This window comes from Balaenoptera ricei, chromosome 1, assembly GCF_028023285.1.
Source record: "Balaenoptera ricei isolate mBalRic1 chromosome 1, mBalRic1.hap2, whole genome shotgun sequence".
In the NCBI taxonomy this organism is placed as follows: Eukaryota; Metazoa; Chordata; class Mammalia; order Artiodactyla; family Balaenopteridae; genus Balaenoptera; species Balaenoptera ricei.
The window spans coordinates 162,180,288-162,205,488 of record NC_082639.1 but is presented as its reverse complement, the minus strand read 5'-3'; the positions used below and the strand labels follow the sequence as shown (position 1 = coordinate 162,205,488).

General features: G+C 36.5%; 1 protein-coding gene across 8 annotated transcripts in view; it reads left to right on the top strand.

Annotated features, from left to right (window-relative positions):
- RGS7 (regulator of G protein signaling 7) overlaps positions 1-25,201 on the top strand; it is a 584,592-nt gene that overhangs the window by 282,359 nt on the left and 277,032 nt on the right. For 7 of the 8 annotated variants that reach the window (XM_059940741.1, XM_059940740.1, XM_059940743.1 and 4 more), the window contains one exon: positions 22,877-22,973. In XM_059940741.1, coding sequence (XP_059796724.1) covers positions 22,905-22,973 — 69 coding nt within the window. In that variant the 5' untranslated portion in view covers positions 22,877-22,904. Of the gene's footprint in view, positions 1-22,876; positions 22,974-25,201 lie in introns of those variants that run through there. The other variant, XM_059940744.1, reaches the window with a different exon arrangement.

Below are 25,201 nucleotides of genomic sequence, written 5' to 3'. Positions count from 1 at the left end.
GCTTGTTTTGTGGCCTAGCATGTGATCTATCTTGCAGAAGTTTTACATGTGCACTCTAAAATAATGTGTAGTATGCTGTTTTTTAGATCAGGGTCGTGTAGATAGCTGTTAAGTCCAACTGTTATATTGTGTCATTTAAGATCACTGTTGACTTGTGATTTTCTGTCCGCTGATGTAAGTGGGGTGTTAAAGTTCCCTACTATTATTGTATTACTGTCTATTAATATTTGTTTTTAATATATTTGGCTACTCCTGTATGGGGTGCTTATATGTTAATGAGCATAATATCCTCTTTTTGTATTGATCCCTTTATCATTATGTATAATGCCCCTCTTTGTCTTTTGTTTATAGCCTTTGTTTTAAAGTCAAGTCTAATATGAGAATTGCTGCCTCTGCTTATTTGTTTTTTCTGTTTGCATGCAATATCTTTTTCCATCCCTTTACTTTTAGTCTGTGTCTCTAGCTCTGAAGTGAGTCTTCTGTAGGCAGTATATAGGTGGATCTTGTTTTATTATCCTGTCAGCCACCTTATGTCTTTTGATTGCAACATTTAGTTCATTGACATTTTAAGTAATTATTGATAAGTGTGTACTTATTGCCATTTTCTCACTTGATTTCTGTTTGTTTTTATAGTTCTTTTGTGTTCTTTTTCTTTTTGTTTCTTCCCTTTGATTTGATAATTTTTCTCTAATAGTATTTTTGTGTATTTTCTTTTTAGCTTTTGCATATCTATTGTAGGTTTTTGATTTGTGGTTACCATGAGGTTCATATATGTTGACCTACACCTAAATCTACTAGTTTTAAACTGATAGTCTTTTAAGTTTAGACACATTCTAAAAGATCTACATTTCCCCCCTCCCACATTTTGTGTTTTTAATGTCATATTTTACATCTTCATGTTTATCTCTTAACTATTGTAGTTATAGTTACTTTTACAATTTTTTTCTGTTAGTCTTCCTACTGGCTTATTTAAATGGTTGATCCTTAGCCCTTGCTATATATTTGTCTTTCATAGTTGGATTTTCCCTTTCCTATAACTTCTTCTATCTTTTCCACTTAGAGAAGACCTTTTAACATTTATTTTAGGGTAGGCTTAGTATTGATGAACATGTTTAGGTTTTGCTTGTCTGAGAAGTTCTTTATCTCTCCTTCCATTCTAAATGATAATTTCACTGGCTAGAGTATCATTGGTTTCAGGTTTTCCCTTTCATTGCAGTGAATATATATATATATATGGCCACTCCCTTCTTGTCTGTAAGAAGTTTTTGTGAGAAATCAGCTGATAGCCTTATAAGGATTCCCTTGTATGTGATTCTTTGTTTTTCTCTTGCTCCTTTTAGATTCACTCTTTAACTTCTCCCTTTTAAATTATGGTATGTCTTGGTGTGGGTCTGTTTGAGCTTATCTTGTTGGGACCCTCTGTACTTCCTGTGCTTGGATATCTGTTTCCTTCTTCACATTTGGGAAGTTTTCAGCCATAATTTTCTCAAATATAACTTCTATCCCATTCTCTCTCTCTTCTCCTTCTCAGAGCCCTATAAAATGAATGTTGGTATGCTTAATGTTATCTTGGAGATGTCTTAAACTGTTTTGATTTTTAAAATTTTGCTTTTCTCTTTGCTGTTCTGTTTGGATGATTTCCGTAATTCTATCTTCCAGATCACTTATGTGTTCTTTTATGTCACTTAGTCTGCTGTTCATTCCTTCTAGTGTTTTGTTTGTTTGTTTTTGTTTTTGTTTTTTTATTTCAGCTATTGAATTCTTCATTTCTGATGGGTCTTTTTATATTTTCTCCTTCCTTGTTAATGTTATCACTGTGTAGATCTATTATCTTACCTAATTCAGTTAACATTTTTATAACCAATGCTTTGAATTGTTTATCTGGTAAATTGTTTATTTCTATTTCATGATTTTTTCAGTGGTTTTCTCTTGCTCTTGAGAAGAGAGCAGTTGAGAGCACTTCCTCTGCTTTTACATTTTGCTTAACTGTCTCTGCTTCTATGAACTTAGGTAAAACAGTTGCCTATTGCAGTTTTGGAGGGGTGTTCTTATGTGGGAGCATTCCCATATAGACTGTTTTTAACCATTGCCTTTGTGGGAGAGCTGGATTTGATGTGGATGCACATTATGTCTTTCCTCAGGGTGTATTGGCAACTATCACTTTGGTAGGAGGTGGGGGCTGCAGATGGGAGGGATAGAGCTGGAGTCACTTGTGAGGTGGAAATTGTCCTCTGCTCAGTGGCTGTCACTGCTATATCCCGTGTGGGGTCTGATCCCAAGTTGCTGGAGCAGGAGTCCTGAGGATTGGGACTGAGCTGGCTTTGTTCCCTTTAAGTGTATTTTCCCCTCTTCCTGCACTGGGACCCTTGCCCCAGAGAGAGTAGTACCAAAGCAAGAGGGGCCATGCAGGCTCTCAGCTTGTGGTTGGCTGTAGACAGAGATTTGAGCTGTTTCCAATGTGCTGCCTGTGCAGGCATCCGTATTTGTGTCCCTCACTCCACTCAGACTCAGCCTTGGGTGCAACTCTCCTTTATCCCTCACAACTGATCACTGCCCCCCAGCCTCTGCCACCCCCAGCTTGTTGTGGGGTCACACCACAGAGCTGGCAGGGTCAGCGTGGACTTTTGGAATGCATCGGGATGTGAGCTGTGGTTGACCAGTGCTGTCAGAGATCTGGGCAGCTTCTGATATGCTGCTTGAGTAAGCGCCCCAAATGGGTGCCACAGACCTGCCCATTCTCTGCTCCTGGACTGGCTTGTTTGTGCATCCTGGGGTTGAGTCTTCTCATCTCCAGATTCAGGGCCACATTGTGAGATAGAGTAAGTAAGGCTGGAGTGTTTACTTGCCTGGGGCTGAGGTGCAAACCGAGGCAGTGGCAGGATACTTTGGCAGTTGCTAGAGCAGACCCTGAAAAACATTGCATGCTCTTTATGAGCAGAGTCCAGGCTTCCTAATGCCCCATTGTCCCAGCAGTCCTCCATACAGCCAGTGGGGCTCATCTCCCCCACATAGGACCCCAGGACTAGGGTGTCTAATCTGTAGCTCTCACTGCTCACTCCCCAAGGTGAATGTCTGTCTGTGTATTCTCCCTTTTCCTCTGAGCCCCCTCCCAGGGGCACAGGTCCCAAGCTGATCACTTTTCTTCCCTTTCTGCCTGATTATGTGTGTATCTTTCTTACAGCCATGGTTGTAGTGGAGTCCTTCTGCTAGTTTTCTGGTTAGTGAGAATTGTTCCACAGGTAGGTGTATTTTTGATATATTTTTGGGGAGAAATGAGCTCCATGTCCTCTTACTTGGCCATCTTGGTTGATCTCCTACAACATCCTTTTTTTGACATATATACATATGAAACGATTATCACAATCAGTTTAGTAAACATCTATCATCTCATATAGATACAAAATTAAAGACAAAGAAAAAATTTTCTTCTCGATGAAAGCTCTTAGGATTTACTCACTTAACAACTTCATTACAGGAGTTTTAATTATGTTTATTGTGTTGTACATCACATTCGTAGCTCTTATTTTTCTTATAACTGGAAGTTTGTGCCTTTTGACTGCCTTCATTCAGTCCCTCCCTCTCCCTACCCCGCTTTGGTAACCACAAATCTGATCTCTTTTTCTATGAGTTTTTCTGTTTGTTTTTGCAATAAAATTGCCCTAGAACACTTTTAATTCCTGTTACACAACATAATGATTCAATATTACTATACATTTCAAAATGATCACCATGGTAAGCCTAGTTATGATATGTCACTGTGCAAAAATATTATATAGTTATTGACTATATGGCCCACACTGTACATTTCATACCCGTGACTCATTTGTTTTGCAACTGGAAGTCTTTAAGCCTTTATCCCCTAACCTATTTCTTTTTTCCCTCTACCCCCCTCCACTCCAGCAACCACCTATTTGTTCTCTGTATCTACAATTCTATTTCTGTTTTGTTATGTTTGTTGATTTGTTTTGTTTTTTAAATTCCACATATAAGTGAAATTATACCTGACATCCATGTTTTAACTATAAAATAATAGATATAGGCGTTCTAGCAGTAAGTAAGGCAAACTCCTTATTTGACTTTATTTTTTTCTCATAAAATTATTGAGTATTGTTGTCAAGAAGAAGGCAGCCAAGGGTTCTGATTTCCTTGGCATGAGAATTTTGTTTTCATGAGGAAAACAAAATTGTGGGGGAGATAAAAGACACAGTTATTGGATGAGAAGTTATACATTTGTATATCTAGGTTTGGACCTACTTTGCTTAGGGATTTTGTATAAACTCAATCATTATGCATCCTAATTTCTCTTTTAAGAGTAGAGTAGAATGAGTGAATAGTTGCACTAAACTTGGTGCAGAGAACTTTTTTTGTAGACAGATCAGTAAAAGGGAGGTGATTTTTGCCAAATCCCCATCTCCAGCCTTCTACATGTAAAGGGTGAATCAGAAAAGTCACAATGAATTTTTCCTTATTTAGACCTAACTGTTCAGTAGGCTGGAAAGATCAATATGGCTGTTCAAATGCTTTTGAAAAAATAAAATAGATATTAGCTTTGTAGTGCCTTGAATTGTCAGCACCAGGAAAGGTAGAGTTAAAGGAGGAGTTTCTTTTTTCCCTTTTGCCTTCTACAATTTACTCATTGATCTCAAAAGAATTCTAAGAAATTGAAACTTAAAAATCAATCTGTGAAATAAGGAGAAAAAGGTCAGGATCAGCAGCAGCAAAAACCAATTTATAACTCTGAAAAACATGAAACATAAGGCAGATAGCCAAATCATCGTATCTTTATTTTTAGTGTGTGTATCTGAAGTAGGTAATCCTTCATCATTGGCATGATTATACTTTTGTCCTTTTAAAGTGCTTTTGTCTTGTCTTCAGGTTATAATCCTTTAAAAAATTGTTTTAAATGGGAGCCACAGACAGGGTATTAATTCTTACACTAAGCAGGCTGGATTAACCTAGGCTAAGCAGTAATCATATATACACTGGTGATGACCACAGGTCATTATTTTGATTACACTTGCTAAAACAATATTGAAATCATTTCAGAGATATCTCTGAGCATCCATTTTACAAAAGAAGTTGTCATAAAGTAAATTACTTAAGTAATATATATTGATATCACATCATTAAAATAGGTGTTTTTAGCCCTTCTGCCCACACTTAATCCAAAGCCCTCATGTTTCCTCTCAGTGGAAACAGAATACAGCTATTGCTTGTGGCTCCAAAAATAACACTCCATGCACTGACAATTAGGTCCTGTCTGGACCAGCACTCTCAACCAGGATTTTCTGAGAATATTAAACCCTAATTGCCTGAAGGTTCCATTTTATGTGATAGATTAACTTCAGAATACCACTAGTCCACTACCAACTTTGAGAGAATTGAGAAGATAATCACTAACATCATATTCTGAAGGGCTTAATTCTCTTATGGAGTCTCTTATGGGAAAGGAGGCTGGGTAGGGTATTACTTCATTTGGCATTGTCCTTTGCATTTTTATGAAAGAATAGTCCAACCTAGGGGAGCCTATACATCAATGAAACCACTGGACAAACCTCTTTTTCTAGTCCTTGGAAAGGATCTCACAGCTCTGACTCCTGGGCCCTGGCAAGAATGTTCAAATTCTAGGTCTTCAAGCATACAGATCGGCAAAGAGCTTCCTGTTGCTTCCAGGTTGGGAAACAGTGCAACACAGGGTGAACACAGATCTTTTCTTGTCTCCCTAACTCAGAAAGTTTTTCTACCTTGATCAATGCTGCAAGGACACTTGTCTCTTAAATTTCTTACTCAGTGCACCTTCCCTTCTGGTCTTAAATCTCTTGACTGTTTTCTGTATCTGAAGCCTTCCTGATAGTGATGGGATTCAGAGAACTTAACCTTATATTTATAGCTCTAGCCAGTCTAAGGGGACAGAAAGAACAAAGAAAGTTAGTGTGAGATTGATCAAAAGGACCAGCTCTTGCTATCTTAACTACTTGTTACTTTACCACATAATGCTTTATATTCTGAAATCAGGATTCCACTTCACTTAAGAAGACCCTGGGAAGTATGACTTAAGGGCAATATTCATAATAGTACTTAATAATTTTTGAAACATTGCTTTACATATATATCTCATTGAATATGAGAGGTAAGTAACATTATCTCCATTTAATGAATAAGGACACAAAGGCTTAAAAATAGGTGACTTCCTCAGGATTATTTAACTAATATGCCACGTAGCTGAGTATTAAACTTAGCCCCGTTTTGTTATTTCACACTTGGCCCAGACTGAATAGCATCCTCTCTTACCTCTAGACACTTTGCTAACTCTGGATCTTTATATGTTCAAATTAATTGTGATAGTGTTGCCTGACTTTTTGCCTCCTTTGTTCAGTTCCACTGTTCCTGACATTGTTTCCACATTATGCCAAACGTTGTTATGGAAATTTTGTAATGATGAGACCTTGTAAGAAGAGCTTTTAGAACATTCTTTAAGAATCTCTGTAGATACTTAAAGTAGAAATAATGAATGCATGATGATATCTTTCATTAAATGATAAAACATGGCATCAGTATTCCTGTGTTTACTTTTATTAGGTGGATTTCTGTACTGCTACTCACCTTAATCCCTAGTCAAAGATATGACTTATCTAGGCTTGATGATATAAGAAATTTTTAATTAGGCTGAGAGGAAGAAAGGCAGGAGTAAAATAAATTCAGGATTTTATTGTCTTTTTTTCTATTTAAACATGAATGTTAAACTTCAGTACAATATATTAATGACATTCTTGGTCACAAATACAGCTGTTTATGAGATGTGGATGGATAGACTTAAGTGCATTTTATAGTTTGTAAATAACTTTGTGGTGAAAGTAAATTATAACTTAAATAACATTTATATTTTAACATGCACTCCAAAATGAATCTGCTGTCTCCTAAATTATATTCCATCTTCCCTCTGTAGCCATTTTTATCTCTGTCATTCATAAATTCATCCAGATCTTTTTTTAATGACAGTGTAGTTCATTTACAACATCATATTAGTTTCAGGTGCACAACATGGCACTTCAAAATTTTTATAGATTATACTCTATTTAAATTCACCACAAAATAATGGCTATATTTCCCTGTAGACTATCCATTTTATACATAGTAGTTTTTACTTCCTGGTCCCCTACCCCAACCTGCCTCTTCCCTCCTACCTCTCCCAAATAGTAACCAACAGTTTTTTTTCCATACCAGTGAGGCTGTTTCTGTTTTACTATATTCATTTGTTTGTTTTAATATGTAGATTCCACATATAACTGATAATATAACAGTATTTGTCCCTGTCTGTCTGAATCATTTCACTAAGCATAATACCTTCCAGGATCTAACCATGTTGTTGCAAATGGCAGAATTTCATTCTTTTTTATGGCTGAGTAGTATTCCATTGTGTTGATTTTTTTTTTTTTTTTTTTGGTGTGTGTGTGTGTGTGTGTGTATCTCACATCTTCTTTTATTATTCATTTTTTGATGGACTCTTAGGTTGCTTCAATTTCTTGGTTTTATAAATAAGGCTGCTATGTATATTGCAGTGCATGTATCTTTTTAAATTACTGTTTTTGTGTTTTTTGGATATACATCCAGGAGTGGATATGCTGGATCATATGGCAGCTCTATTTTTAGTGTTTTGAAGCATCTCCAGACTTTTATGCATAGTGGCCGCCCCATTTACAATCCCACCAACAGTGTACAAGGATTCCCTTTTCTTTATATCCTGGCCAACATTTGTTATTTGTGGTCTTTTTGATGATAGCCATTCTAAATGTGTGAGATGATATTATCATCATGGTTTTAATTTGCATTTCTCTGATGATTAACAATGTTGAGCATCTTTTCATATGCCATCTGTATGTCTGCTTTGGAAAAATGTCTATCCAGGTTCTCTACCCATTTTTTAAAAATGGATTGTTTATTTTAATTAATTAATTAATTAATTTGCACCAGGTCTTAGTTGCAGCAGGCAGACTCTTTAGTTGCAGATTACAGGCTCCTCAGTTGCGGCTCTCCAGCTCCTTAGTTGCAGCACATGGGCTCCTTAGTTGCAGGACATGAACTTTTAGTTGCAGCATGCATGTGGGACCCAGTTCCCTGACCGGGGATCCAGGCCCCCTGCATTGGGAGCACAGAGTCTTATCCACTGTGCTGCCAGGAAAGTCCCAAGTAGGTTGTTTATTTTTTTGATGTTGAACTGTATGAGTTATTTTTATATTTTTAATATTAACTCCTTATCAGATATATCACTTCAAATGCATTCTCCCATTAAGTAAGTGGCCTTTTTGTTTTGTTAATAATTTCTTTTGCTGTGTAAAAGCTCTTTACTTTGATGTAGTCCCCTTTGTTTATTTTTGCTTTTGTTTCCCTTGAGAGATAAGACATACTTAATAAAACTATAACTAACACTGATGGCAAAGAGCTTATGGCCTGTGTTTTCCTCTAGAAGTACTATGGTTTTAGGTGTTTCATTTAAAGTTTTAATCCATTTTGAATTTATTTTTATGCTTCATGTGAGAGTAGTCCAGTTTGATTCTTTTGCATTTAACTGTCCGGTTTTCCCAACACCATTTATTTAAAAGGCTGTCTTTTCCCCACTGTATATTCTTGCGTCCTTTTCTGTAGATTAATTGCCCATATAAGTGAGGGTTCATTTCTATGCTCTCTATTCTGTTCTAGTGATCTATGTGACTGGTATTGTGCCAGCAACATACTGTTTCGATGCCTGTAATTATGTAGTATAGTTTGAAGTCAGGAAATGTGCTACCTTCAGCTTTGTTCTCCTTTCTAAAGCTTGTTTTGGCTTTTGGGGGTCTTTGTGTCTCCATACAAATGTTAGAATTATTTGTTCTAGTTCTGTGAAAAATGCAATATGTCCACCAGAGGGCAGACAGCAGAAACAAGAAGAACTACAGTCTTGCAGCCTGTGGAACAAAAACCACATTCACAGAAAGATACACAAATGAAAAGGCAGAGGGCAATGTACCAGATGCAGGAACAAGATAAAACCCCAGAAAAACAACTAAATGAACTAGAGATAGGCAACCTTCCAGAAAAAGAATTCAGAATAATGACAGTGAAGATGATCCAGGACCTCAGAAAAACAATGGAGGCAAAGATCGAGAAGATGCAAGAAATGTTTAACAAAGACCTAGAAGAATTAAAGAACAAACAAACAGAGATGAACAATACAATAACTGAAATGAAAATTGCACTAGAAGAAATCAATAGCAGAATAACTGAGGCCGAAGAACGGATAAGTGACCTGGAAGACAGAATGGTAGAATTCACTGTTGTGAAACAGAATAAAGAAAAAAAATGAAAAGAAATGAAGACAGCCTAAGAGACCTCTGGGATAACATTAAACGCAACATTCGCATTATAGGGGTCCCAGAAGGAGAGAAGAGAGAGAAAGGACTCAAGAAAATATTTGAAGAGATTATAGTCAAAAACTTCCCTAACATGGGAAAGGAAATAACCACCCAAGTCCAGTAAGCGCAGAGAGTCCCATACAGGATAAACCCAAGGAGAAACACACCGAGACACATAGTAATCAAATTGGCAAAATTAAAGACAGAAAAAAATTATTGGAAACAGCAAGGGAAAAACAAGTAACATATAAAGGAACTCCCATAAGGTTAACAGCTGATGTCTCAGCAGAAACTCTACAAGCCAGAAGGGAGTGACATAATATACTTAAAGTGATGAAAGGGAAGAATCTACAAACAAGATTACTCAACCCAGCAAGGATCTCATTCAGATTCGATGGAGAAATCAAAAGCTTTACAGACAAGCAAAAGCTAAGAGAATTCAGCACCACCAAACCAGCTCTACAACAAATGCTAAAGGAACTTCTCTAAGTGGGAAACACAAGAGAAGAAAAGGACCTACAAAAACAAACCCAAAACAATTAAGAAAATGGTCATAGGAACATACATATCGATAATTACCTTAAACGTGAATGGATTAAATGCTCCAACCAAAAGACACAGACTTCCTGAATGAATACAAAAACAAGACCCATATATATGCTGTCTACAAGAGACCCACTTCAGACCTAGGGACACATACAGACTGAAAGTGAGGGGATGAAAAAGATATTCCATGCAAATGGAAATCGAAAGAAAGCTGGAGTAGCAATACTCATATCAGATAAAATAGACTTTAAAGAATGTTACAATAGACAAGGAAGGACACTACGTAATGATCAAGGGATCAATCTAAGAAGAAAATATACCAATTATAAATATATATGCACCCAACATAGGAGCACATCAATACATAAGGCAACTGCTAAAAGCTCTAAAAGAGGAAATCGACAGTAACACAATAATAGTGGGGGACTTTAACACCTCACTTACACCAATGGACAGATCATCCAAACAGAAAATTAATAAGGAAACACAAGCTTTAAATGACACAATAGAGCAGTTAGACTTAATTGATATTTATGGGACATTCCATCCAAAAAATGCAGATTACACTTTCTTCTCAAGTGCGCATGGAACATTCTCCAGGATAGATCACATCTTGGGTCACAAATCAAGCCTCAGTAAACTTAAGAAAATTGAAATCATATCAGGCATCTTTTCTGACCACAATGCTGTGAGATTAGAAATGAATTACAGGGAAGAAAACATAAAAAACACAAACACATGGAGCCTAAACAATACGTTACTAAATAACCAAGAGATCACTGAAGAAATCAAAGAGGAAATCAAAAAATACCTAGAGACAAATGACAATGAAAATACAACGATCCAAAACCTATGGGATGCAGCAAAAGCAGTTCTAAGAGGGAAGTTTATAGCTATACAAGCCTACCTCAAGAAAGAAGAAAAATCTCAATTAAACAACCTAACCTTATACCTAAAGGAACTAGAGAAAGAAAAAACAAAACCCAAAGTTAGCAGAAGGAAAGAAATCATAAAGATCAGAGCAGAAATAAATAGAAACAAAGAAAACAATAGCAAAGATCAAGAAAACTAAAAGCTGGTTCTTTGAGAAGATAAAATTGATAAACCATTAGCCAGACTCATCAAGAAAAAGTGGGAGAGGACTGAAATCAATAAAATTAGAAATGAAAAAGGAGAAGTTACAACAGACACCGCAGAAATACAAAGCATCCTAAGAGACTACTAAAAGTAACTCTATGCCAATAAAATGGACAACCTGGAAGAAACGGACTAATTCTTAGAAAGGTATAACCTTCCAAGACTGAACCAGGAAGAAATAAAAAATATGAACAGACCAATCACAAGTAATGAAATTGAAACTGTGATTAAAAATCTTCCAACAAACAAAAGTCCAGGACCAGAAGGCTTCACACGTGAGTTCTATCAAACATTTAGAGAAGAGCTAAAACCCATCCTTCTCAAACTCTTCCAAAAAATTGCAGAGGAAGGAACATTCCCACACTCATTCTATGAGGCCACCATCATCCTGATACCAAAACCAGACAAAGATACTACAAAAAAAGAAAATTACTCTCTGAAGAATATAGATGCAAAAATCCTCAACAAAATGCAAGCAAACAGAATTCAACAACACATTAAAAGGATCATACACCATGATCAAGTGGGATTTATCCCAGGGATGCAAGGATTCTTCAATATATGCAAATCAATCAATGTGATACACCATATTAAGAAATTGAACAATAAAAACCATATTATCATCTCAATAGATGCAGAAAAAGCTTTTGACAAAAATTCAACACCCATTTATGATAAAAACTCTCCAGAAAGTAGGGATAGAGCGAACCTACCTCAACATAATAAAGGCCATATACGACAAACCCACAGCAAACATCATTCTCAATGGTGAAAAACAAAGCATTTCCTCTAAGGTCAGGAACAAGAAAAGGATATCCACTCTCACCACTATGATTCAACATAGTTTTGGAAGTCCTAGCCATGGCAATCAGAGAAGAAAAAGAAATAAAAGGAATCCAAATTGGAAAAGAAGTAAAACTGTCATTGTTTGCAGATGACATGATACTAAGAGAATCCTAAAGATGCCACCAGAAAACTACTAGAGCTAATCAATGAATTTGGAACAGTTGCAAGATACAAAATTAATGCAGAGAAATTTCTTGCATTCCTATGTACTATGGATGAAAAATCTGAAAGAGAAATTAAGGAAACACTCCCATTTACCATTGCAACAAAAAGAATAAAGTACCTTGGAATAAACCGCCTAGGGAGACAAAAGACCTGTATGCAGAGAACTATAAGACACTGATGAAAGAAATTAAATTTGATACAAACAGATGGAGAGATATACCATGTTCTTGGATTGGAAGAATCAACATTGTGAAAATGACTATACTGTCCAAAGCAATCTACAGATTCAATGCAATCCCTACCAAATTACCAATGGCATTTTTTACAGAACTAGAACAAAAAATCTTAAAATTTGTATGGAGACACAAAAGACCCTGAATAGCCAAAGCATTCTTGAGGGAAAAAAGCGGAGCTGGAAGAATCAGGCTCCCTGACTTCAGACTATACTACAAAGCTACAGCAATCAAGACAATATGGTACTGGCACAAAAACAGAAATACAGATCAATGGAACAAGATTGAAAACTCAGAGATAAACCCACGCACCTATGGTCAACTAATCTATGACAAAGGAGGCAGGGTTATACAATGGAGAAAAGACAGTCTGTTCAATAAGTGGTGCTGGGAAAACTGGACAGCTGCATGTAAAAGAATGAAATTAGAACACTCTGTAACACCATAGACAAAATTAAACTCAAAATAGATTCAAGACCTAAATGTAAGACCGGACACTATAAAACTCTTAGAGGAAAACATAGGAAGAACACTCTTTGGACATAAATCACAGCAAGATCTTTTTGGATCCACCTCCTAGAGTAATGGAAATAAAAATAAAAATAAACAAATGGGACCTAATGAAACTTAAAAGCTTTTGAACAGCAAAGGAAACCATAAACAAGACGAAAAGACAACCCTCAGAATGGGAGAAGATATTTGCAAACGAGTCAACGGACAAAGGATTAATCTCCAAAATAGATAAACAGCTCATGCTGCTCAATATTAAAAATACAAACAACCAGTCCAAAAATGGGCAGAAGGCCTAAATAGACATTTCTCCAAAGAAGACATACAGATGACCAAGAAGCACATGAAAAGCTGCTGAACATCACTAATTATTAGAGAAATGCAAATCAGAACTACAATGATGTATCACCTCACACCAGTTAGAATGGGCATCATCAGAAAATCTACAAACATCAAATGCTGGAGAGGGTGTGGAGAAAAGGGAACCCTCTTGCACTATTGGTGGGAATGTAAATTGATACAGCCACTATGGAGAACAGTATGGAGGTTCCTTAAAAAACTAAAAATAGAATTACCATATGATCCAGCAATCCCACTACTGGGCATATACCCAGAGAAAACCATAATTCAAAAAGACACACGCACCCCAATGTTCATTGCAGCACTATTTACAATAGTCAGGTCATGGAAGCAACGTAAATGCCTGTCGACAGATGAATGGATAAAGAAGATGTGGTACATATATACAATGGAATATTACTCAGCCATAAATAGGAATGAAATTGGGTCATTTGTTGAGACATGGATGGATCTAGAGCCTGTCATACAGAGTGAAGTAAGTCAGAAAGAGAAAAACAAATATCGTATATTAATGCATATATGTGGAACCTAGAAAAATGGTAGAGATGAACCAGTTTGCAGGGCAGAAATTGAGACACAGATGTAGAGAACAAACTTATGGACACCAAGGGGTGAAAGCAGTGAGGGGTGGGTGTGGGGGTGGGATGAATTGGGAGATGGAGATTGACATGTATACACTGATGTGTATAAAATTGATGACCAAAAAAAAAAAAAAGAAGCGGATGAAAACATTCAGACCACTGGGCAGAGACAGCATCAGAACAAAGATCTTGGGAAAAAAATGCAATATGTATTTTGATACGGGTTGCATTGAAGCTGTAGATTGATTTGGATAGTATAGTCATTTTAGCAATATTAGTTCTTCCAGTCTAAGACCATGGTATATCTTTCCATCTGTTTGTGTTTTATTTTCTTTCATCAGCATCTTACAGTTTTACGATTACTGGTCTTTTACCTCTTAGATTTATTCGGAGGTATTTTTTTATTCTGCTGCAATTGTAAATGGGATAGTTTTCTTAATTTCTCTGATAGTTTGTTGTAAATTTATAGAAATGCAATAGATTTCTATATGTTTATTTTAAATTCTGCAATTTTACTCAATTCATTGATGAGTTCTAATTGTTTTTTCGTGGCATCTTTAGTATTTTCTATATATAGTATCCTGTTCTCTGAAAACAATAACAGTTTTACTTCTTTTCCAGTTAGAATGACTCTTTTTTCTTGTCTGACTGCTGTGGCTAAGACTTCCAATACTATGGTGAATAGAATTGGTGAGAGTTCACATTCTTTTCTTGTTTGTGATCTTACAGGAAAGAAGTTCACGTTTTCACCCTTAAGTATGATGTTAGCTGTGGGTTTGTCATATATGGTTTTTATTATGTTGAGGTTTGTTCCCTCTATACCCACTTTGTTGAGTGTTTTTTTTTTTTATCATAAAGGGATATTGAATTTTGTCAAAAGCTTTTTCTGCATCTGTTGAGATAATCATATAATTTTTATTCTTTAATTTGTTAATGTGGTATATCACATTGATTAATTTGCAGATTTTGTACCATTCTTGATACCTTGGGATATATTTCACTTGATCATGATGTATGATGTTGTTAATGTATTGTTGAATTTAATTCTGTTTCTTAATATATTGTGGATTTTTGCATCTGTGTTTTATCAGTGATATTGGCCTGTAATTTTATATTTTTGTGGTATCTTTGTCTGGTTTTGTTATCGGAGTGATGCTGGTCTCAGAGAATGATTTTTGAAGCATTTCTTCCTCTGCAATTTTTTGGAGTAGTTGGAGAAGGATAGGTGTTAACTCTTCTTTAAATGTTTGGTAGAATTCACTTTTGAAGCTATCTTGGACTGGACTTTTGTGTTTTGGGATTTTTTAGATTACTGATTCAATTTCTGTATTAGTATCTGGTCTGCTTATATTTTCTATTTATTCCAGACTCGGTCTTGTGAGATTGCACACTTCTAGGAATTTGTCCATTCCTTCTAGGTTGTCCATTTATTGGCATACAATTTTTCATAGTTTTCTCTTATGATCATTTTTTTCCCCTGTGGTGTCAGTTGTAATAACTTCTTTTTCATTTATGATTTTATTTATTTGGGCCCTCTTTTTTTTCTCATGAGTCTGGCTAAAGTTTTATCGATTTTGTTTATCTTTTCAAAGGACCAGTGCTTAGTTTCATCAATCTTTTCTCTACCTTTTATTTTCTTAGTCTCTATTTCATTTATTTCCACTCTGAATTTTATTATTTCTTTTCTTTTATTAACTTTGGGTTTTGTTTTCTTCTTTTTCCAGTTCCTTTAGGTATAAGTTTATGTTGTTTATTTCAGATTTTTCTTGTTTCCTCAGGTAGGCTTGTATTACTATAAATTTCCCTCTTAGAACTTCTTTCTCCAAACCATAGGTTTTGGATCATTGTGTTTTTATTTTTATTTTATTTTTTTGTCTCCAGGTATTTTTCAAATTTCCCCTTCGATTTCTTAAGTGACTCATTGGTTGTTCAGTAGCATATTGTTTAGCCTCCATGTATTCATGTTTTCTGCAGTCTTAACTTTTTTATTTGATTGGTTTTTTGTAGTTGCTATCTAGTATCATAATGGTGTGGTCAAAAAAAATGCTTGATATGATTTTAATATTCTTAAACTTACTGAGACTTGTTCTGTGGCCCAGCATGTGATCTGTCCTGGAGAATGTTTCATATACACTTGAAAAAATGTGCATTATGCTGCCTCTGGATGGAATTTTCTTTATTTATCTATTAACTCTATTTTGTCTAAGGTGCCATTTAAGGCCAGTGTTTCCTTCTTGAGTTTCTGTCTGGATAAACTGTCCATTGATGTAAGTGGGGTTTAAAGTCCCCTAATATTATTGTGTTACTGTCAATTTCTTCCTTTATGTCTGTTACTATTTGCTTTATGTATTTAGGAGGTCCTATGTTGGGAACATACACATTTACAGTTGTTATATCTTCTTGGATTGATGCTTTTATCATTATGCAATGTCCTTCTTTGTCTCTTGTTACAGTGTTTGTTTTAAAGTCTATTTTGTCTAATATAATCACTGCTACTCCAACTTTCTTTACCTTTCAGTTTTCATGGAATACCTTTTTCCATCCTCTCACTTTGACTCTGTCTGTGTCTTTAGATCTGATGTGAGTTTCTTGTGGGCAGTGTATATGTATGTATGTATATGGGTCTTGTTTTGTATCCATTCAGCCACTCTACCTCTTTTGAATGGAGCATTTAGTTCATTTACATTTAAAGTAATTATTTTTAGGTGTGTACTTATTGCCATTTTGTCAATTGTTATTGGGTTGTTTTTGTAGTCTTTTTTTCCCTTCTTTTGCTGTCTTCCCTTCTGATTTAATTACTATGTTTAGTGTTATGTTTGGATTCCTTTCTCTTATTGTGCATGTGTATCTATTATAGATTTTTAGTTTGTCTTTACCAGATCATTTGTATATAGCAAGCTGTTCATATATGTGATTGAGTTGATGATCTCCTAAGGTCAAACACATTTTACCAACCTTGAGTTTTTACAGCACCCCCCCCACACATTTAATGATTTTTGACATCCTATTTTACATTATTTTTGTTTTATGTATCCTCTTACTACTTATTGTGGACATAGATGATTTTACTGCTTTTGTCTTTTCACCTTCCTGCTGGCTTTATAATGGTTGATCTCCCATCTTTATTGAATATTTGCTTTTACCAATGAGATTTTTCTTTTCATAATTTTCATGCTTTTAGTTGTAGTCTTTTATTTCCTGCTTAGATGTGTTCCTTTAACATTTCTTTTAGAGTCAGTTTAGTGGGGCTAAACTCATTTAGCTTTTGCTTGTCTGTAAAACTCTTTATTTCTCCTTAAAATCAGAATGATAGCCTTCTGAGTAGATGATTCTCAGTTATAGGTCTTTTCCTTTCATCACTTTAAATATATCATGCCATCACTTCTGGCCTGCAGAGTTTCCACTGCAAAGTCAGCTGATTGTCTTATGGCAGTTCCCTTGTATGTAACTGGTTGTTTTTTCCTTGCTGTTTTTAATATTCTCTCTTTACTGTGTGTCTTGGTATGGTCCTCTTTGGGTTGATTTTGTTTTGGACTCTGTGTTTCCTGGTAATGGATTTCTGTCTTCTTTCCCAGGTTAGTGAATTTTCAGCTATCATGTCTTCAAATATGTTCTCTGCTCCTTTCTCTCTCTTTTTTCTCCTTCTGTGATCCCTATAATGCTAATATCAGTATGCTTGATTTTTGCCAGTGGTTTCTTAAGCTGTCCTAATTTTTTTTTTTTTTTTCCTTTCAGCTTAGGTGACTTGCACTACTCTCTTCCAGTTCACTGACCCATTCCTATGTGTCATCTGGTCTACTTTTGATTCCTTCCAGTGTATTTTTTACTTTAGTTACTGTATTCTTTAGCTTTGTTTTGTTCTTCTTTATATTTTCTAAATCTTTGTTAAACTTTCACTGTGTTTACCCATTTTTCTCCCAAGTTCTCTGAGCATCTTTATGATTATTATCATGACAGTTTATTGGGTAGATTACTTATCTCCACTTTGCTTAACTCTTCTTCTGGGCTTTATGTTGTTTTTTTGTTTCAAAAATATTCTTCTGTCATTTCATTTTGCCTGATTCCCAGTTTTTATTTCTGTGTATTAGGAAGGTCAGTTACATTTCTCAGTCTTGGAAATGTGGCCTTATGCTTGAGATGTCATATGGGGTCCAGCAGCACACTCTCCTTTGTTCACCAGAACTGTATGCTCTAGAGGTGCCTTGTATGTGGGCTTCATGGGCCCTTCTGTTGTGGTAGGGCCAACTAGTGTGGGCATACTTGTAGGCGTGACTGGCTCCAGGCTAGTTGGTTGCCAGGCCCTGCATAGCCCAGAGACTGTCAACTGCTGCTAGGTGGGACCAGGTTATGAGGTGGCTGACTTTGTGGTCCTGGGAGTCAGAGGTTGCTGTTGGCCCCTGGGGTTGGGGCCAGATCCCTGGACTGCTGGCTGCATGGCCCATTGTGTCTTGGAGCTGGTGTTCACTTGGGGCTGGGCTGGGTCCCAGGGTGTCTAGAGACTGGTGCTGTCTCACTGGTGGGTAAGGTCAGCTCCTGGGGCTAGTGCCCAGTCCACTGGTAGGCAGGACCAAGTATTGAGCCTCCTCGGGAGTGGGGCCGGTTCCTGGGTCTGCAGGGGTTGTTCATTGGGGCCTATGGCTGCTGCCTGCCTTCTGGTGGGTGATGCTGTGTCCCCTGCTGAGCCTGGGGCAGTCCCAGGACTAGTGCCGACCAGCTGACTGGAGGGTCTGGTCCTGGTGCTAATAAGCTAGAGGGAGGACTCCAAAATGGCACTTGCCAGCTCCAGTGTCCTTGTGGTAGAACAAGTTCCCCAAAATAGCTGCCACTGGTGTCTGTTTCCCCAGGATGAGTCCTACTTTCCTCCTGCCTCTCTGGGAGGCTCTCTAAGATCAGCACATTGGTCTGACCCAGGCTACTTTCAAATTACTGCTTCTGCTCTGAGTCTCCAAGCGTGTGAGATTTTGTGTGTGACCTTTAAGAGTGGAGTCTGTATTTCCCACAGCCCTTTGACTCTCCGGAAAACAAGCCGCAGTGGCCTTCAAAGATGAATTCTGGGAGCTCATCTTCCTGGTGCAGGACCCCCGGCCAGGGAGCCTGATGTGGGGCTTGGACCCCTAGCTTCTTGAGGAGAACCTGTGCAATTTTAATTATCCTCTCATTTGAGATTCTCTTCCTTGGGAGTTTTGGTTGCTTACCTGAGAGTATGGGTCTTGACTATACTACGTCTCTGCCTCTCCTACCATTCTCTTTGTGATTCCTTCTTTATATCTTTAGTTATGGAAGATCTTTTCTGCTAGTCTTCAGGTTGTTCTCATCCATAGCTGCTCTGTAAATAGTTGTAATTTTGGTGTGCCCGTTGGAGGAGGTGGGCTCACGGTCTTCCTACTCCTCCATCTTGGCCACACTTTTTAGGCAGTCAGTACTGACTTTTGATTGAGTAACTAGTTCTCCTACATATTGCCTGCCATCCTATAGTATTCATGGCTGACTTCTGAAATGGTGATTTGCAGAGCTCCAAACTGTAAAATCTCTAAAAATAAGAAATGGCTGTTTGAGCATTAGCAAGCCTCCATGGTGTCTCATGGCAGCATTATGATAAACATTTAAGTAGTATTGTTTCATTAATCTTCACCCCTGATAATATGTATACTATTATCTTTTTTTCCATTAAAAAATGAGAAAACTAAGTCTTAGAGTAATAAAGTAACTTACCTGTTCATACAGCTTGCAGGTAGCACAGCCAGGATCAAACTTAGATCTGACAGTCCTAAGTACATGTTCATAATCACTCTGCTGTTTGGATTGAAACTGAAATATGTTGACAGCTGGAAGCAAATGCATTTGTAAAAGGTCTGGTCAATTTAATCAGCTCATCGGTTTTTGACTCTTTGACTTAAGTAAGAAAACTTACCCAGTTCCGAACACTGATGATTATTTCCAGACTTAAGTAATGTTGTAGCTAGAAGAAATCTTACAAATCACCTGCTTCTAACTTTTTATTTTAAGGGTTAATTAAATAAGACTGAGAGAGAGCCTCCGTGACCAAAGGCATGCCCCGTTTTACTGACCATAGTCCACTGTTATGTTATCCCACACTCAAAGTCTCCTCACCTTCAGAAACAGGCTCATGAGTGTTAAAACACATTCTGACCCCGTAAAACTCAATATCATCCTTATGAAGATAGATAGATAGATAGATGATAGATAGATAGATAGATAGATAGATAGATAATCTTCTTTTGGGATGCTCGTGATATCTGAGTCTTTTGGCCTTAAATTAAATCGCCCTAAAGAGTTTTCATATTTATTAGAGTTACTTTTTTAGTATCTTGCTGTGTAGCTTGCTTTTTAGTTTGTCTGCTTTTAGCATTCTCCTCATCCATTTTCTATTGCTTATAGTCAGAAAGCAGATGATCAAGCATGTTAAAACCTGCTTATTATAAAAATAGTCTCTGAGTGAATGCTTAAATGAGTTTAGAATGGTGTGTTTTTTTATATGTGGCCTTTGTGACTGATTTTAGCTTTTAAAAACTAGATTGTATTGGGTCTTTGTTTTTGTTTTGTTTTGTTGTTTTGTTTGTTTACTTATTCTATGTCATGATAAGGTTCATGTGTAAATCATATCTGAATTAAGATAAAAACAGCTGAATACATTTTGATGATCACATTTTCAATCTAGAACACAAATCCTATTTTTACATGGAGTTTAAAATTTTTTTCTACTGTGGAACTTAAGGCTCAGGAACATTGAAGATTTTTAAATACAACCACAGAGGTCACTTTTAATTCCCAGTTTCCTGACCTTGCTACTTTGGGATCCAACGAACTGAAAGATGGACCTTAATTCAGCATCCAACCAGAGGTGATGATTGTCACATCCAGGGAGCTTAGGTGATTAAAGTGGGAGTCAGAGAGGTTTCCATGTCCATCTAAGCTGGCCTAGTTTAAACCATTAAGCTGATGATAAAAGGGTTTATAGGCTGATACTAGGCAAGGCAAAGCAGCTTATTCCTCATTTCTGAGCATTGTGTCGGGTAAATGAAGGACAAACAACAACAAAATAAAAAGCCATAAAAGTGTATATTTTTTCATGTTTCTATAATTGGATGAAATATTTTATTACATGCAAAGAGCTGAATATTGTTGGGGTCTTTGGGGGGTCTGATTAAAAAAAAACAGACTTCCTTTCCTAGCTGAATTCTGAACCCACTGAATATCACAACCAAAGAGTAAAGCAGTTAGAGGTCATGGTATCACCTTGATTGCTGACAAAGCTATTATATTGAAGAGTGTTTGTGAACACAGGAGACTTAATCCTAAAACCTAGTCCTTAACAGACTACTCACCCACTGGGGTAGGCCTCTCCAAATCAGCAGATTTGGATATGGGCTTCCCTACAGGAAAGGGATGGGCTCTGTAAGCCAATTTCTCTTTCCCAACTCTTTTACCTGATAAGTCAGCCCAGCTCCCCAGAGTGGAGTGAGTTAGGGAACAGAGAGAGGCAGGAGAATTAGGCTAATGGTGCTTCCTCCACATGAAAAAGGAACATGAGGAGTAGAGAATATGCAGCTCGAAGTATCAGGGGTGTGGTGTGTGTAGACATCTGAAGTCCAATATTTATTGTCTGTGTGTGGTGTTTTATATATGCTGTATCATTTAATAAAATACTGTACTCCTCCCACCCCAACCCAACCCTACAAAGGTTGTGGAATAGTTGTTATAAATATTATTATATACATTTTACACATGAGGAAACGAAACCTTAGAGAATTTGCTTAGCTTGCTCCAAGTGTCATGAATGATAATGAGAAGATTTGAAACCCATTTTCCCACATCTTAGTTTCTCATGTTAATAAATCTGAAAATACTTATCCAGGCAAATAAGATCTCTTCATTGAAAACTGTTCTGAAGCTGTGTTGATTGATGATTACTTGATACAACATTTAGACTGTGATTTTTTAAAACTTTTTATTTTGAAATAATTTCAGATTTACAGAAAAGATGCAAAAATCGTACAGAGAAGTCCCTGTATGCCCTTTATTCAGCTTCCTCTAATTTCATCATCTTATATAATGATAACATAATTTTCAAAAATGGGAAATTGATATTGGTACTACACTATTAACTAAACTACAGACCTTACTCAAATTTCACTACTCACCCATTGTTTTCAATATTGACTGAATTTTTTGAAGGCAGCAAGTGTATTATATTCGTATTCACACCCATAGTGCCCTCTGTAAGTCTGGTCTAGAATCAGTCATAAGTAACTGCTTGTGAGATGAGTAAATGATAGATTTTGAGTTTCATACTATCAATACAACTTGTGTATATTTGTGTGTATATATGTGCCACAGGCTTAGAAGCACATACAAAAGTCTGAAGCTGTGATTTGAATGAATGTTATTCAAAACTAAGTTCCACATTAGACTTGGTAAAGCAAAGCCATTTAAAACTGAAAAATTTTCAAAAACAAAAGAGAATGTACTAATCAGATTGAAAGAAAGATACATACATTGGAAGGTACTAAATTAGCAAAAGGCTATGATGTGACATTCATTTTATTACTTTTGTACATGTGTGTGCATGCATGTAGATTTCATATATCAGTTTAGTAAATGCCTGGGAAAGAGAAGAAGCAGTTGCTGGCAGTCAGTCCTGTATTTCTAGTCAGGTTGTGGAAGTTTATGTTAAACCAAATCATATAAACTCTCTTGTTTGAAGAGGAAATCCAAACTGATGCTTTTAAGTCTTGTATTTTCTTTTGCACTGACTTCAGTAGAGATAGCATTAATGAAGTGTGGATCTTGTTATCACAATGTTTTCTGATCATTTATAACCAAAGAATGTGAAACCAGGAGAGAGGCAATATTCCAAGCACAAAATTCTTCTTAAGCTTAATGGACTCTGAAATAGCCACCTTTCTTTCTGTTTTCTCAATCATCTTTTAACCAAACTGAAAATATTAATGTGACAAAGTATAGAAAGACACGAATATGGCATTATTCTTAGTTAGACAAAACAGGTATACAAAATTCTTATGAGGACTGATTTTTCTCAAAAATTCAACTTTTAAAACGTTTTAATTATTTTATTATTGTTATTTAGATGGAAGACGTCATAGCACGCATGCAAGATGAAAAAAATGGAATTCCTATTCGTACCGTCAAAAGCTTTCTTTCCAAGATACCTAGTGTCTTCTCTGGTAAGTTTGCACTCAGTGTAACACTATTTTCTCCAGCACTTTTCATATAACTATTTAAAATCTATTCTAGCCATTTACTATTGATGCTCTCTCTAACTCATTATTCAATAATTACTTATAAAAATTCATGTCATGTTCAATATCATGTTGGATACTTGATAGTAAAACAAATCAAAACAGCAAAAAAAAAAAAAAAAATCATGACCTTACCCAAAATTATTTGCAAAGACATAATGAACAAACGTGAAATAACAGAAAAAAAAGGAAACTATGAAAATATAGATGTATGAAACAGTGTGATGTAGATTATATACAAAAGTTAGGAAGGTGACAAAAATCAATGAAGAGGCAAGAAAGGGTTCCTGAAGAGCAGTGATAAGCTGAGTTTGAAAAATGAGGAATTATATCAACCTCAAGACCACTACCTCAACCAATTCTACATGCAGAACTGGGAGTGACCAAACTGCTGAGAACAGGTTGGATAGACGGGAACGAATAGAGTTGGGTCAAGTAAGGAGGGTCTAGGGTCTTTGAAAGCCAACCAAAGAATCTAATTCTGATATAACAGAAAATATGGAGACACCTGCAATTTTTGCAGAGAATGTTATGATGAAAGTGCTTGGGGTGAATTGATATTCAGTAAGGGTCCTTGTCACTGTGATAGGTATAAGGCTCTTGTAGGAATAGTTTGAATGCTAAGGATCTGATAGCCAGGGAGTGGAGGAATAGAGAGGAAAAAGCATGAGGATTTGGTGAATAACTAGGTATGTAGGCTATAAGAAGACATGACCCAATGGTTTTTGTTTTTTAATTGGGTGATTGTGAGATATAGGAATTATTATTAGAAATAGGGAAACCCCACAGATTTGGTTGAAAGTGACTAGAGAAGCCCTAGAGAAAATGGATAATAATAAGTTAGAAATATGTGCTCTGGCTCCAGGAGACAGTGAATGGCCAAGCTCTGGGGACTCGGGTGTGCTCTGTCCTTGGATGGCACGGCTTAGAGAAGAGACAGAATCAGAAAGACCAAAGCCTTAGCAGCCAGTAAGGAGAGTAAGGAGGCTGGTGCTGAGCATGTGGAGGGGAGGGTGCTTGATGGAATTCATGAACAAGAGTTGTGTGATGCTTTCTTGTGAACAAGGATCAAAAGAAGACCAATGATCAGGAATCCTTCAGCCTTGGTACGATGGTAATAATTAGGACCAGAACACAAATAAGTAGGCCCAGATGTTGATGTTTAATAGCTGCATTGCTCTCAGATGAAAGAGAGAAAGCAATGGAGCAGGCAAGAGCTGCAGTAGCATGACATTTTGCTCTAATAAAACGTATTCTCTTTTTCCTGTTACTGCCTTTCAGTCCCACTTTGTTCCAGTTTCTTGTTCTTCCTTGATGATGCCCTATATTTTCCCATACTCTTCCTTCCTCACTATTCTACTTCCAGACTTTGAGGTCATTCTGACCATTAAATTCTGTCCATTCTTCAGCAGCTAGCTCAGAGACCTCTTTGAAGAAAACTATCCTGAGTTTTGTTCTCTGTTCTCTCAAAAGACTGGTTGTTATTGTTGTTTTGCCTCCCTGTTAGTAGTTGTTATGCCCCACCTTGCCTTATAGTTATTTTTTTATATGTCCTATATCCTCGGGTAAGTATTAAGCTCCTTGCCATCAATAACTCAGAGAGTTAACTTTACCTCTAAACACAAGTATGAAAACTACTCATATTTTGTCAACCAATGAAAAAGAGAACTTATCTCTTTAAAATACTTCAATACTGGGGTTGTAAACTGAAATGCATTCACAATCTAGACAAATAAATTCACTAAGTTTCCCATCTGAACTGGGAGCTGTGGTCAATTAAATAGTGCATAGCCCATCCAGAGGCATTTTAATTCAGGAATTTAATGGCTGAATGCAAAAGGATTGCCCATCAGTTTAAGCTGAGCTTCAAGTTAGAGTTACCTGCTCTAATGGTAAATCTAAAATTTTGGTTGAGTTCTTCAAGTAATAATGCCTCATACAATTCCAATACAATTCCAATATAGCATTGTATTGGAAGAACTCTTGATTGACAATATTAAGGTCTTAATTAAAAAGTAAGAATGAGATTGAACCATGAAGTGCCTGATATTATTTTAATGTTCATTAACATAAACAAACAATGTTAGCTGTGAAATAAAGAGAATATCAATGACATTTTTCATATTACTGTAATTAGTTTCTAATTATCATTC